Source organism: Denticeps clupeoides, chromosome 11 (assembly GCF_900700375.1).
Source record: "Denticeps clupeoides chromosome 11, fDenClu1.1, whole genome shotgun sequence".
Taxonomy (NCBI): domain Eukaryota; kingdom Metazoa; phylum Chordata; class Actinopteri; order Clupeiformes; family Denticipitidae; genus Denticeps; species Denticeps clupeoides.
The window spans coordinates 13,016,500-13,031,202 of NC_041717.1; the positions used below are offsets into that span (position 1 = coordinate 13,016,500).

Here is a 14,703-nt window from a genome sequence, read left to right on the forward strand (position 1 = left end):
TTCCTGATGCAACCCTGCCTATTTACTGGGTCTTCGGACCAGCACAAAGAAATACACTGTCACATGTGTCCCCAGTAGCTGGGTTTGGGTCACCTCACCTCAAGCTCTAAAAATGAAAAATATGACTTAATAAATGGATTGGTTCACTTGGGTCTATTTTATGGAGCCTTTTCCCATCATCCCACATGCTACACTTTCATTGGCTGTAGTCAACTTCTTGTCAAATGGGACCAGATATCTAGTATGCTAAATATCTGGTTTTGACTACGATCGCATACTTATTGAGGATCACGAATCAGTTGGTGTGTTGTGGCTAACTCAGAATCAGTTTGAACTGGGTTTAAGTCAAATGTTGGATTGCAGCATGGTTTTACTAGTCCTAACTCAGTTTACAGTTTATGTCCCAGATACCAGACCATTCTGTCCAGGTTCAGGCCAAGTCAGGGTTTCTGTTTATTTGAATCATTGCATATGGATCAAGTGGAAAGGTGATGTGATGCCTCCCTGTCCTCCACAGCTGTTCCAGAACCTGAAGAGGCTGATGAGGCCATACTCCATTGAATTTAAGTCCCCGCTGGAGTTGTCTGCACAGGGTAAGAGCAACACACACATACTGATGTCTGAACACGAGTACACGCTCAATCACTCTCTGCCACAATTGATCTACACATATTGATCCACTCTAATAGGCCAAGTGAACCCAAACCTTGCAGCAAAATGGCCCACAAATGGATATTTCCTAATTTTGTTTTGATTTTTGGATATTTCCTAAATTAGGAAATATCCATTAGGAAATGGATATTTCCTAATTTAGTTTTGATAATTTTTTGATCAGTTTGTCAATGTCTTCTCGACAACCCTTTTTCTCTTCACCGTCCCCTTTTTTCTCTCTTTCCCTTTTTTGATTTCAGGAAAGGACATGATTGAGATGTACTTTGACTTCCGTCTTTTTCGCCTATGGAAGACTCGTCAGCACTCCAAGCTGCTTGATTATGATGACCTTTTGTGACACAGCGTCAGCCCAGAAAGTCCTTCAACTGAGCCAACAGCTCAGGATTTAGAGAAGCCTCCTTGGCGATGGGTTCCCCTTCAGAACCTCGCCTGAAACAGGTGTCAAGGAGAAGAGGGATGGAGTCTTAGCTCCTGCGACTGTTTGTCTTCTGCCCTATCGGTTCCCTGAAACAGTAGGAGAGAGGCTGAGAACCAAGAGAACCTCTTGTTCAGGTGCTGTTTCACAGCGTCCATTTGTATTCTCCACTCCAAGCCTTTACAATTATTTCAGAGGGAGAAAGAGAGCTGGGGTGGGGAGAGGTACTTTTAGGACGAACGTCGAGAGCAGTGGAAAGAGAAACAACATGTTTTCTTCTTCTTGTTAGCTGCAGAATCAACCTTTCAAAAGATCATTTATATGCTGTGTAGCCATTTGAAGGACGTTATCATGCCTTTTGATGAACGTCTTCCATGATTTAAGGTATCCATATAAATATATACATGCACAACACACACACACACACACATATATATGTTCTGCTTTTCAGGGGGGTAGACAAGCCAATATTCCATCTTTATTCATCCCACACCGAGAACATTTTAAACTTTACACATATGACACAGTTGTGATATAGCTGGTGTTTCCTGTGTGTACAGACTTCTTGGGAATATCTCAGGTTTTAAGCTACTGCTGACCTTCTCAGCAACACCTCAACAGCTTCAGAAACGCAGACTGACGGGTGATGGAATGTGCCGAGCTGTGCAGCACAGTGCAGAATCGCTTGATCAAGGCTCCAAAGTCCTGGGCTTGTGGAGAAAAATTATTGGTTGGTGGTGTATGTGGGAATCTGTGCTTGTGTGTATGTGTTAGCAGTGGGAGGGCGACAGAGGTACATTTTACGTAGATTAGCCTTTGTGTAACCCTTTGGCATGTGTAGAGCTGCGCTCTGACCTTCTGGGAGCTTTTTCTTGTGATACCTGCACTCTTTTAGTAATAAACCGAGCTCAGCGACCAGATTTTCTTAAGTCACAGCAATGACTGCTAGCAGCTCAAAACTGTAGACTGTGAATTGTGGACAGTGACGACTCGTCGGTGTGTTTTCTAACGTAACAGCATCAATATTTATTCTACCCGTGTTGATGCAATGTCATGTAATTCAGTCTAGACTATATTTTTGTTTTACATGATACTGATCGTATTTCAGTGGAATTTCTCTATTACTCTAATTGCGGAAATAGCTAGCGGGCAAAGTGTGGAGAGAATATGTTTTAGACATCCTTTTTTCATTTGTCATGTTCCGACTGACGCGTTGGTTCACAAACGTTAGTGGGACTGCTTTGATCTTCCTGAGTGTGCACTTGTATCTCAGCATTTAGCCAAAATAGTGGAGCAAGGATTTATGAGTGCTGATTATTCAGTGAACGTGCAATATTACCTACGCCACTTTGAGGTGCATTATTTCTGCAGGAGCAGAAAAAGGGAAACCCAAGCCTCCATTTTCATGCTAAGCTTGTGTAGCAACATATTCATTCATCTCTTCGAGCTGCTTCCATATAGCAAAAATACTTATTTGCTGCCTTTGCTGTCATTTGTGTAGGAAACAGAAGTCATTGTTACTTGTGGTTCTGTAATATTATTACACACAGATCTCACCAAAAGTGTGTTCATTGTGTTCTTGAAATATTTTGTGGAGTCTCTATAAATGAAATAACGATTATTTCTGTTTTTCATGTACAAGTACATTTTTCTTTCTTATATGCCCAGGATTGGGTTGTTACCCATAAAGAAAAAAATGTTTTTATTATTGCATTTAATGTTTAGTTATTTTAGTTAACCCATGTTAAATTCTGTTTTATATAGCTGTTTGGGGTTTTTTAAGGCATTTTGTTGTAATACAGCTAATATATGATTGTGTAACAGGTTATAACAATCACCATGAGAATATGGTCAATGTTCCAGCGCAGAGTTGAGATGAGACTTCTTATTCTGTTTTGTCTCCTCTCTCTGGGTGATTTAAAATTTAATCCCATGCGAATGGATCATTAGCCATATGGACATTCCATTGTAAAATATTTGACCTTATTATATGGTTTTAAATATCAGCAGCCCTTGAGGTATAACAAAGGATCAAAGCTAATAACATTACTACACCCATCCCAACATTCAGTCAACTCCCAGACTACAGACAATAGACACCCTGGTAGGATTAGCTTCTCTATTCTTTTTGAGAGAGCATTACAAATTATTTTAAGGTTTCCTAGGATATTACGTTGTTTTCTTCTAAGGATTTAATTGTTTCTTCTAATTCGTGAAACATTTGTTTTCTCTTTTCGTTTTATTCGATGAGAATGAAATTATTCTACCGATCATCACATCTTTGCCTGCTGATGTTCCAGGCAGGTCATTACAATCTGAAGTCCACTCTTCATTTAAATATCTGATAAAATGTTAATCTTTTCTCCAGTTTTTACTTGATGGAATGACATTCTTGTATATTAGAGTTAAAGACACAGATGCATGATCGTTGACAGTTATGGGGTGTATCTCAGTGTCTGAAATATCACTCATCAGTGAGCTGCTGACAAGGAAATAATCCAGATGAGAATCGGAGTGATGGACCACTGAGAAAAAAAGTATATTCCTTGTATTTGGGTGAAAAGAATGCAATGCATCACAAAATCCGTAGTCGCTCATGTACTGTTCAACTAGATCCATAGTTTCCCAGTTACGCTGAGCCAATAACATTTCTACTGTGTCATCACCTATAATCCTATCTGGCCTCTGGACAATCCTGCTGGAGAACAGAATGACCTCAAAAGGCCAAAATGAGCTCAAGGAATTAAAGCACCATCTGGAGAGATATGATGTTGCCACTCTCATTTGTCCAAGTTCCTTGCTGCTGTCCCATGGAACTGTAAATTTATTTTATTTTTCTTCCTTTGTTTCTTTATTTCCTGCAATAATGCACAAAAGGAACATTTTCACCACTGGACTTTCATGAATCACTGTGCATGATTTGTTTTCCAGAGGAGACACATGGAAGAAAGATTTTTCAGTCTGCATGTGCTTTAGCACCCACCTACAATACACCATAACAATATTTCTTATTTGGAGTAGCAATAGACATTGTAACTGTACTGTAACTTATTGTAACTGTACTGTTACTAAAGCACTTTGTCTATGGAGGGTTTTCTAAATGTAGATTGTAAATGTATTGTCGGATCTCAATACAACTGGCTTTGTAATAAGGGAAAGTGAGAAAGTATATTAAACCATTGTATTATGAACTATGAATGTGACAAATATCTCAAACTATGAACCAGACAATCTGGTTTGAAAGATGCTTGTGCAAGAAAATGTGAGGGAGGAGATGTATGCCACCAAATGATGAACCTCACTGAAGCAAATTTCTGGTTTGCATGTACCAATGTCATATCAAACACAGTTAAATACCCAGCTAATTAACTGGCAACGGTGTGTAGAAGAGGTCACAATGCAACACAATTAGGGGTAAAAACTAGACTCGGAACCAATGCCTTTATTTAAAGCAATGATAATCAGAAAAAAATCCTAATGACTACTAATGTAATGGCAATATATTGGCAAAGACTTACCATAATTTAATGTCATATGTGGAAGCACTAGCTATTGAAACAAAGCCACATTAATTGTATATTCAGCTCATTGCAATGTATGTATGTCCCAAAAATATATAGGACCATTATTATTGACCACAGCCCCAGACAAAGAAGTTACTACTATTTTTTGATGTGGTGTTAGGAATTGTGCCCCAAATATCACCATTAATATAATCAATGAACGTGTTAGTCCATAAAAATGCTTGAAGAATGCATTTTAATAACACTTACAATAAATGGGGTTCAATTATTCCCACCCATTTCTATGTAGTGCTTGTGTGGTTTGATTAATTAAAAATGTAGCAGGTTTTACTGTTCTCACCCATGTGAAATGGGGCAACCTTAGTTCCTGAAAGAAAAACGTGTCTTTCCATCCCATTTGTGAGCCCGAAAAGACCCTGGTGTATAGCACTGATTGAATTATATCAGGATTGATTAACACCGCTGTGATTGCACATCTCCCTCTGGAGTCGGGAACGATTGGACGTAAGACTGGGGAGTGCAAAGCTTTCAGGCCTGCGGGCGACATCTCTTTCTTCACTTACAATTTACAAAGCCAGTGTATTTCCACAAGGCATCGAAACACATTTATGTAGCAGTTAGTAGTATTTAACATGTTCTTCTGCAGCATAGAGAGCTTTTAGGAGTGAAAACTATTGAATTAGTCCAATTGAATCGTCTTTTTGTGGAGGAAAAAATTGTTGTATTTACAAAATGATCAGTAATAGTTTAACTAAATAAATATATTTCCTTGGTAGCTTTTATCACTTTGAATTTTGTGCTCAAACTGGGCAGTTTTACATTATTGACTACACAGTTGGTGTCTTAGAATTGTATCTAGGATGGGAACATGTAAACTATAATTAAACCATCACCAAGTGCAGTGTGTTTAAAATTGTACAGTGTTGGTGCTGAGAAGTGGGCAATGTTTTTAAATCCTTTTTTTTTTTGCAGTAAAATGTACCTAGTTTTAAATCAAATGGTTTTTGTGTGCCTCATTTATACTGTTTTACTGGAAGACAAAAGTAAAAACACCCATCTGTTCATTTTCTAAAGCCACTTTCCAGGGCAGAATTCCACAGAACTGGAGCAAAGCCCAGCAATCTGTGGAGCACAAGGCAGGAACAGCAGCTGGACAGAGTGCCTGTCAATCACAGACGCACCTTGCCTACGTGTTTATCATCTTTGTGTGAAAGCCAGAGCAGATTCACGGATATGCAGAATCACATGCCACTTAATTTTAAGTGTAACAATGACCATAAACTGTGCAAAATGTTTACATCCATGCACACAAAAAAACTACACCCTTAGTTTTAAGTTCATTTTCATGGCAAAGATGGGCTTTGTAATTCATCTGATCACTTTTCATAACTTTCTGGAGTATATGGAGTAAACAGCAAACTTTGAGAAAAATATAACATTTTTCAAAAAGGGGACATTTTTTATGTACAGCTATAAACATTAGTTCTTAGTAGTAGTTGTTATCATCAATGAAATTTTTGACAAAATATTTTCAACAAATCATTATAATGTGATGAAAACGAGACAAGGCATAAATGCTGATCCTGTAATGAGAACTATAACAAAATATATCTTGTAATATTTTTGATGAGTCCAAAGACTGTCAAGTCCTCAACTTGGGGTGTAGAGGAACAGGACACAGATGGGTTTGGGAAAGGGGTAAAGAAACACATGAAGGCTAACAAATTGTACAAATTTGTGTCATGGTGTTGTAGTGGACGGATTGACACGCGATTTCTTCCAAACAGGGGTTTAATACACACAACGCAAGTTCACACAGCAATACAGGATAGCCATTGTGAAAACCCGGCCTAACTATTGATACCATGCTGGTATCAGTATTGGATAAATACTAGCACAATGGTGTCGATATTTTATTTCTGTACCACATTCCAACTGAAAGTAAATGTGCCGGTAGAAATACTGCTCCTCTTGCATCTATGTGACTGGGTGACATCACAGAAAGGGGCGGCCCCAGCCTGTTTGGTGCCATGGGCGCGCACCAACCCCTGCCCCCAGCAGCTCAGTACCCAAGACAAACACCCACTGACCTCATAGGGCTGCAGGACACATTTTTTAGGTCATGTTTAGTTTCAGTATTGGATCAGTGTTACTGGGTATTGGCTCTAAAGCACAAAAGACAGAAATATAGATGTCTATACAGATGTCTTATACAGAACAGCTGCATAATTGGGACCTCAAACACAACAAAACTGTGTTTAGTAAATGTAGTGATTGAAGTGATTGTCACATGTGATATACAGCAGTACAGCACACAGTGCACACAGTGAAATTTGTCCTCTGCATTTAACCCATCACCCTGAGTCAGCAGTAGGCAGCCATGACAGGCGCCCGGGGAGCAGTGTGTGGGGACGGAGCTTTGCTCAGTGGCACCTCAGTGGCACCATGGCGGATCAGGATTCGCCTTCTGATTACAGGGCCGCTTCCTTACCGGCTAGGCCACCAGTGCCCCATTAAAATACTGATTCAACCTAGGTTGGAATTACATCAGTTTTTGTTGATTCAAACCTAGTAGTCAAATTTAATAAACCTATCATGGGAAATCTTGGTTTTTATTGTTTATTAGACACATTTTGTGCTGATGACACATGGTGGGAGACCAACTGAGTACCATTTTTATGTATAATGCATTACAGCAAAACTCACAACTCAATGCAGCCATTTCCAGAAAGGATGCGAGCTGGGCTGGACAGGGAGGTTCAGGGAAGCGTAAAACAGCCTCCACATTAGAATGTGAAGGCGTGATGCCTTCAGCAGACAGGCAAACACCAACAAAATCACAGCAAAGATGCAACGTAAGATTGTGGCTGCCAGGATCAGGAGCACATGGTCCAGGCACTCATCATGTGAAGCACCACAATGTCAGCAGCAAAAATGGTGGACATGACTTTCTCGAAGCATATAGGGGCAGAGCAGAGGCCAAAAAGCATCCATGTACAGCGGAAGACTTGGTAAAAAGAGAAAAAGAAACAGAATCATGTTCAGTTTCAATGTATTTTACAACAGCGAACATAACATTTGCCGATGAGCATGGAGTTTTGTCTACCTCCTCCACCACATTTTCTGGCTTTGGCCGGCCAAAGAAAGCTTTTTTGGTGAGTTTGCTTGGAACCAATTGGGCAAGCGGTCCAAATTTGGCACTGAAAGCCTCTTTACCATCGCTGACCGTGTGTGCGAACTTTACACGTGTAAATTATTCACCAATTATTCACAGTTCCACCTTTTACAACGGATTCCATAGGAGCCTAAATAGACTTATGCATTCATTATGGGATGGAAAACTAGACTAAAACTAGAGGGAAAGATGGAAAAGTAGACTAAAATAGTCATGGATAAATCTGACTAAAATGCTCAGAGGATGATCCAAATGCAAAGTTTAATCGCGAATAAACTGAAACTGAATTTAAAACTGATAATTAAACACACCATCATGGAGGACACAAGAACACACAGGGAGCAGGCAGGCTTTAATGCATTGATCATAGGTGCAGAACTTTTGAGGAAGATTCATTTACAAGGACGAGGAACAAGACGCAACCACGGAATCGCAGGGTAAAAATGTGTAAACTAATGTGCTTATTTACACTCATTTGTGTCATTTTTCAACACGTACCTTCTAACAGACCAAGAAAACCCAAACCTTTACTGTTGGGATCTTAACGCCATGGGCAGCGATGATAAATGTGGATAACATTTTCTGAAGCGTGGCTGATATTTCACTTTGGTCCCGCTGCTCCGCTTATCTGCCTAATCTCCAATGCTGTGAATGACACCATTTATCACACATGCAAAACACACTGTAGGGAGAGAGAGAGAAGCACAGATATGGCATATGCACGTTCATATTTAACACTTGGGAATATGGAGTGTTGTTCTGTGCGCGATCCCATCGGCAGGACAGCGTGACACAGCACCCTTGGAAAAATCTTCACTTCTTTCATTACTGCAGGAGGGGGGTGAGCTGGCAGTCCACTCTGTCGACCACATCCAGATCAGCGTCTCTCCTCCTCCTCCCAAAACCCACAGCCCCGGTGTACACAACCGTGCACAACTTGACACATTTCAGGCTACCGCTGGTTTATCTTCTTTTTTTCCAACACTTGCAGTTAGCGCTCTTTGGAGGTTACGTTAATTAAAAATAATGAGTCTGAGAGCTCTGCTGGCATCAAAATCTCCCTTATTGTTGACAGAAAATCAAACAATTGAGCAGGGAATTGAAAGTGCTATGCAGTTGTCTTCAACAAATGATAAGTTTAGTTCTTCTGTGGCAATAATGCAGTGCATCGAACTTTGTATTCATAGATACGTTGATATTTAAAATCAGTAATGTGGATTGCATCTTTTTAAACTATAATTTCGATCGGCTGGTAAGGTGTGCATTAAACCATTTATAGCACTGTATTTTTATAAGTATTATAAAAGTATTATAAAAATGTATAAAACCATGCTGTAGTTCATGCTATAGAATAAATACCTCAACCCTAAAGCCTAAAAAAATCAATTTGCATTCACAATACAGATATGGGACAAGAGCATTGAACATTATAAAATATCAGCATAAATAAAAGATAAGTGACGTGCATCAACATCTGAGTCTCAAGCTGCCCATTCACATGCATGCATCACAGATACAGATCCCTCGGCCTCAAAGGTGGTAAGTCATGGGGCACACTGCCACACTGCAGAACTGATGACTGCTCCTGCAATCTAAGCCCAAACCCTGCTAGCATGTTGACTTCATCCTCATATTCAGTCTGAGATGGACCATGGTCCATCACTGCTGTGAGGTCATATTACTGCTGGAACTATAAATTATTTTTTATAACAGTATTCATCACTGTAGCACTTGGAAGATTGAATGCAGCCCTCAAATTCTACTTGATGCTAATGCTATTAAAGTAAATTAACAGCATTTTCAGCAGCACAGTTAACTGGCCACCCAGCCCTGTCATGGCCACCATCACACCACCTCTCCCCCAGGGATCATGTGAACGGCCGAGGGGACAGCCACCTGGAAGCGGAGGGATGCAGAGTCAACAAGCAGCATAAAAAGACGGTCCGCCATATTGAACATTGCCCACTCTTTGTTGACGCACGCCTTATTAAAACTACTGACTGCCTCAAAGCAACCCTTTCAACGCCCCAACTTGTACCGATCACGTCTGAACGCTACCGACCCATTGCGCCGCCCCTGACGGCCCCAGCCCCTGACAACTCGGATGCCAACGTGTATGACCCTTACCTCCAGACCTTGTTTGTGCTCACCCCTAACCCGGAAACCCTTAAATCTCCTCCTTCGCCCAGTGTCCCCCAGTCCCGCTCACCTGCGGAGTCCCTCCAAAGTCCCAAATGCCCTCAGTCACGTATCCTTCTCCAGCTGTCTCCTCTTCTCAGTTCTCAGTGTCCAATCCAGCTGCTGCTATGTCTGCTTGTGTGGCCCCGAACTCCATCACTGACAAAAACATTTGGACTGGTTCTGCATTGGAGTCATTTCCTGGTTAAGGAATTGAAAGTTAAAATTTGTACTAATATACCAGATGCAATTATCCAGAGCGACTTACAATCAGTAGTTACAGGGACAGTCCCCTTGTAGACACTCGGGGTTAAGTGTCTTGCTCAGGGACACAACGGTAGTAAGAACCTGTGTCTCTGTGACCTTCTTGTTCATAGGCGTGTATTACCCAGTAGGCAACTACCACCCCTTTAAGCACAAATTCTTATTGTAATTTCTAAACTGAGAAGTAGGATCTTGCAACAAGTACCTGAAGGCAACATGATGCTACGTTCCGTATCTGGTTTGTCTTTATTCAGACACACAACAAAGGTCTGATTGTTTCTCATTTGCTTTGTCTATAAAGGTTCTGACTTCTTTACTTTACTGTGTCCCTGATTTACCCCAAGGCTGCTTATGAAATATTTTCTTGTATGTTGGAGTGCTTTGGAAATGAGAAGTTTTTACGGATGTTCCTTGCCGTCTCCACAGTTGAGAACATGCCTGCAGCCTCTGTCACTTTGATGGCATTTATTAAATGCCTCCTCTGATCCAGACAGTACTGCCTCCTTGCCCTGTGACATTCATCGACTGATTCTGGACAGCCTGGGGCTCGGAAAGCCCTCCTTTCAAAATATTGTTTTCCAAAATTAACCTTCCCACCCACTTGTCACCCCTTCTTTCTCTTTATCTTTTCTCGCTCTGATATTCTCTTCCTTTTCTGACTTTCAAGCTTCATCAAAACTGAATGGCGGGGCTCCTGTGTTTGAAGGTTAATTGGACTGAAACCAGATATACATCATAATGATCTGTTCAATCGGCCATGCTCTTTGTGCGTGTGTGTGCTTGGAGACTCTTTGCTTTTAAAGTTATATCTTTGAGAAGTAGAAGAATTAAACAATTTTTTGAGAGAGAACTGTTTAGTGGTGTGTTCTTCCTGATTGGTGTCACACTGCACATGCTCAGAGGATGGCGTGAGAAATGTTAATCGAACAAAGGGAGGCCACATAGGCTCAGCAGGACTCAAAGAGCCATTTGGACCCTGTTTCCACAAAAGAGAAAGCACAAATTGTTTTTGACATCTAAAATGAAAATAACACTGCAAATATTATTTTATGATATGTATAAAAGTAGTAGACTAGTGTGTTGCTTGTTTAATTTTATTGATGCAAAGAAAATAGTATGCCAACTCTACACAACTTACTACAGCTAACTCTACATAACTCTCTAAAACAACTTAAGTCAACATTTACAAATCATTAAACACTAAATATTGCAAAAAACTGATCACTTACGTCAAGAGGCATTGGTTAACCGCTCTGGTGAGGGTGGCCAGGCATGGTGGTGGGAATATAGGGCATTTGTGACACATATTTTGAATGAAAATATCAAACACATTGCATTTTAATGTTTCAAGATCACAACTACCGAACTACAATTAAAAAAATAAAATAATAAAATACACTTGAAAAGTATTATTTATTTTCCAAAGCCACAGAGAGCCGCAGCATAAGGATGAAAGAGCCACAGGTTGCCAACCCTGATCTAGATTCTTCCCTGTCTTGGCTTTTAGATGGTGGAATGAACTTCCACTAGATGTGTCATTAGCTGAGTCATTAAAGGTGAATTGGTGGGGGAGGTAAGTGGAATGTCACATACCTGTCTTTAAAACTTGAGCGATCTCCATCTAATTAGTTGTCAACAAGCTCAAGTTCATTAAATAATGTTTTTGTATTTCTTTATGTATTTTAATTTAAATAAAATAATTTCTAAGACAAAGCTATTCAGCATCTTGAATTAGTGTATCTACATTAGCAATGGAATTTATTGCGATGCAAGAGGGCACCCCCTAGAATCTTGTTTGGGCTCCAAATTTGTTAGGGCCAAAAATAAGAGATGATTGTTGACTTGCGGGCATCACTCTCTACTGAACGTTTATGGATATTGTGTGGAGGTCTTCAAAAACACAAAGTTCCTCTGTGTTCATCTAGAGGAGATCCATTTCTGGGCTCTCAACATGAGCTCAAAAGCCAAGAGACCCCAGCAGTGTCTTTACTTTTTGTGAAGGTTGAGCCCATCACCCATTACCAATCTTTCTCCTCTTTTACAGCGGGACTGTTGAGAGCATTCTGACCAGCTGCATCACTGTCTGGTTTGGGAACTGCACCGCATCAGACCTCAAAACCTTACAGCGAATCAGACTCTCTCTTTCTTCCATAATTTATCACACATGCTGCATCAGGAAAGTAACCAGCTTTATGAAGGACTCTACACACCCCTCACATGCACTCTTCACCCTCCGACCATCCGGAAAAAGGTACCGAAGCATTTGGGCCAGCTTCTTGTACAGAAGCTTCCTTCTACAGGTCACCTAAGCACTCAGACAGCTTAAAACTCAGGGACTGGACTAAAACAGTCCAGAATCTATTATCTGTTATTGCACTGTTCCATTTTGACAATTTTTACTTGGCACCTAATATTTCACTGGTTTACTGGCGCTGTCCGTCTCCTTTTTTTTGCCTGTATTCTATGTTTGTAGCCCAGTTTGTCTATGCTGCAGATGCGCACGTTATATCAGTCTGTAACTTTGCTTAAATTTTATATGCAGCACCTTCTTCCAGAGCATCGTTGTTTCATTTTGTTACTGTCTAACCTGTATGTAGCTGAAATGACAATAAAGCACCCTTGACATGACTTGTAATTGTATTTACAAATTTTTCCCTAGTGAAACAAATGAAGCTTTTCTATGATGGACATTTTAAAGCACTCATGTAAGTCGCTCTGGATAAGACTGTCTGCCAAATGCTGTAAATGTAAAAATGTAAATGTGCATCTAAATAAATGAAGCACAAATGGAAGCTTTATTTAAAAGAAAGAATGTTCTAATTTTTATTGTGCCAGCAGCGGCAAATAGTGCTAGGGGATCCCCAGGGCCGGAATGTGACATTTGGAAGCACAAGCAAGCAGAAAATAAAAACAGTACAGTCCAAAAATGTGACATACAAATAACTAATGTCTGTTACTTCATTAAATGAATGAAGAAAGGCAACTATTGGAAGGCAACTGTTTTTCACATTTCACAGGAGTGACCAATGTAGTGCTTACTGTTTATGAAATCATGTTGAAACAGTGTGTCAAAAACAATTGTTCAAAAAAGTTTAGTAAAGGTTCTGGTATACCTAAAGTGCTCCTTGTCACATTTTCACATTCAACCAGCCATTGATGGTTGTGTTCTATGAATGGAGCCATCCTCATCATCCTTAAATATACCACTCCAATCTTAATAGAGAAATTTCTTCAATGGACAATGATGATAATCCTTCACAATCACTTTCTGTTGATCTGGAATGACCCTTCATTCCACTTCACTCTAATCATTTCTATGTGATGCACAGACGAGAACACAAAGAAGAAACTGATATCCAGATACCTATCAAAACAATAAAACTCTTCAAAGTATCATCATTTGAGGAAATTTTAAGATGACATGCAGAGGGAAATTCTCATTTGCATTCATAGAGCATTCACATTTTCACAGAAGCTAAACCAAGCTGCTGAGCTTTGTTATGTCATGTTGGACATTTCAGAATACAGAGGTGCCCACTGCTAAGTAATGTTTAAAAGAAGACAATGCTTCTGTTTAAAGTGCTTATACACTGTAATGCAAATCCACATGTTCATTATAGAGTAACCTTTCATTTGCATCTGAAAAAAAAATATGTTTCATAAACTGTTATGTAAGAGATAAGTAACTATAATTATTTAGAAGAACAAAAGAGAACAAATAAGCAAAAAAGGGGTGATGAAGTAGAACAGAGGTTTATTGGTGTGCATTATAGAGGGTTGCTAAAGGCCACAAAACAAAAAGTGAAATTAATAAGTGGAAAAGTCATGCAAAAGTAGAAAAAGTGCACAAAACCTGTGCACCGACGAATGATTCTATTGACTCACATGACTATCATACAACAAAATCCACTATTACCCAGCTGACCTATTAAATCACAGATTCAAATCTCACTTGTTGACCATGTTTCTCCGTGATACTATGAATACAAATGTACAAAAAAAACTCCTAGTTCCTCACAGAAAATTGCAATGTTGTGATTGCAACAATTAATACAAAACCAAAAAATAAATGACCCACATTTTCTACATTTTGGGTCATTCAAACATAATCATGCAGACATGTGTGAAAGGAATGGTGCTCACGTACCCTCAAAAATATCCACCAAGGATCGTGCACAAGAGTTTCCAAGTGTTCTGAATGAAACTGGGGTGAATTATTCTTGCGTGTCCCTTTTTGTTATAATGGTCGATATTCACTGGGTTTACCAGGCAGTCGTAAGGGTGTACTGTGTTGGCGTGGAAAGGGACCACACAACAGGAATGCTGTTCAACTTAGCCTTTACTGGCATAGTGCAGAGCACGGATGGTGTTGCGGCAACATCTGAACTCTGAACTGATGTCAGGGCTGGTGATTCATTTTTCTACCACAAAGCACTCACGGAGAGTTGCAGACATGCGTGACCAGCTGGGGCAAT

General features: G+C 39.9%; 1 protein-coding gene across 10 annotated transcripts in view; it reads left to right on the forward strand.

Moving 5' to 3' along the window:
• The window catches only part of nsmfb (NMDA receptor synaptonuclear signaling and neuronal migration factor b), a 29,479-nt gene extending 25,201 nt beyond the window's left edge, over window positions 1-4,278 (forward strand). For all 10 annotated transcript variants that reach the window (XM_028996881.1, XM_028996883.1, XM_028996888.1 and 7 more), the window contains 2 exons: window positions 518-593; window positions 912-4,278. In XM_028996881.1, coding sequence (XP_028852714.1) covers window positions 518-593; window positions 912-1,009 — 174 coding nt within the window. In that variant the 3' untranslated portion in view covers window positions 1,010-4,278. The remainder of the gene's footprint in view (window positions 1-517; window positions 594-911) is intronic.
• Window positions 4,279-14,703: the final 10,425 nt, after the last annotated feature.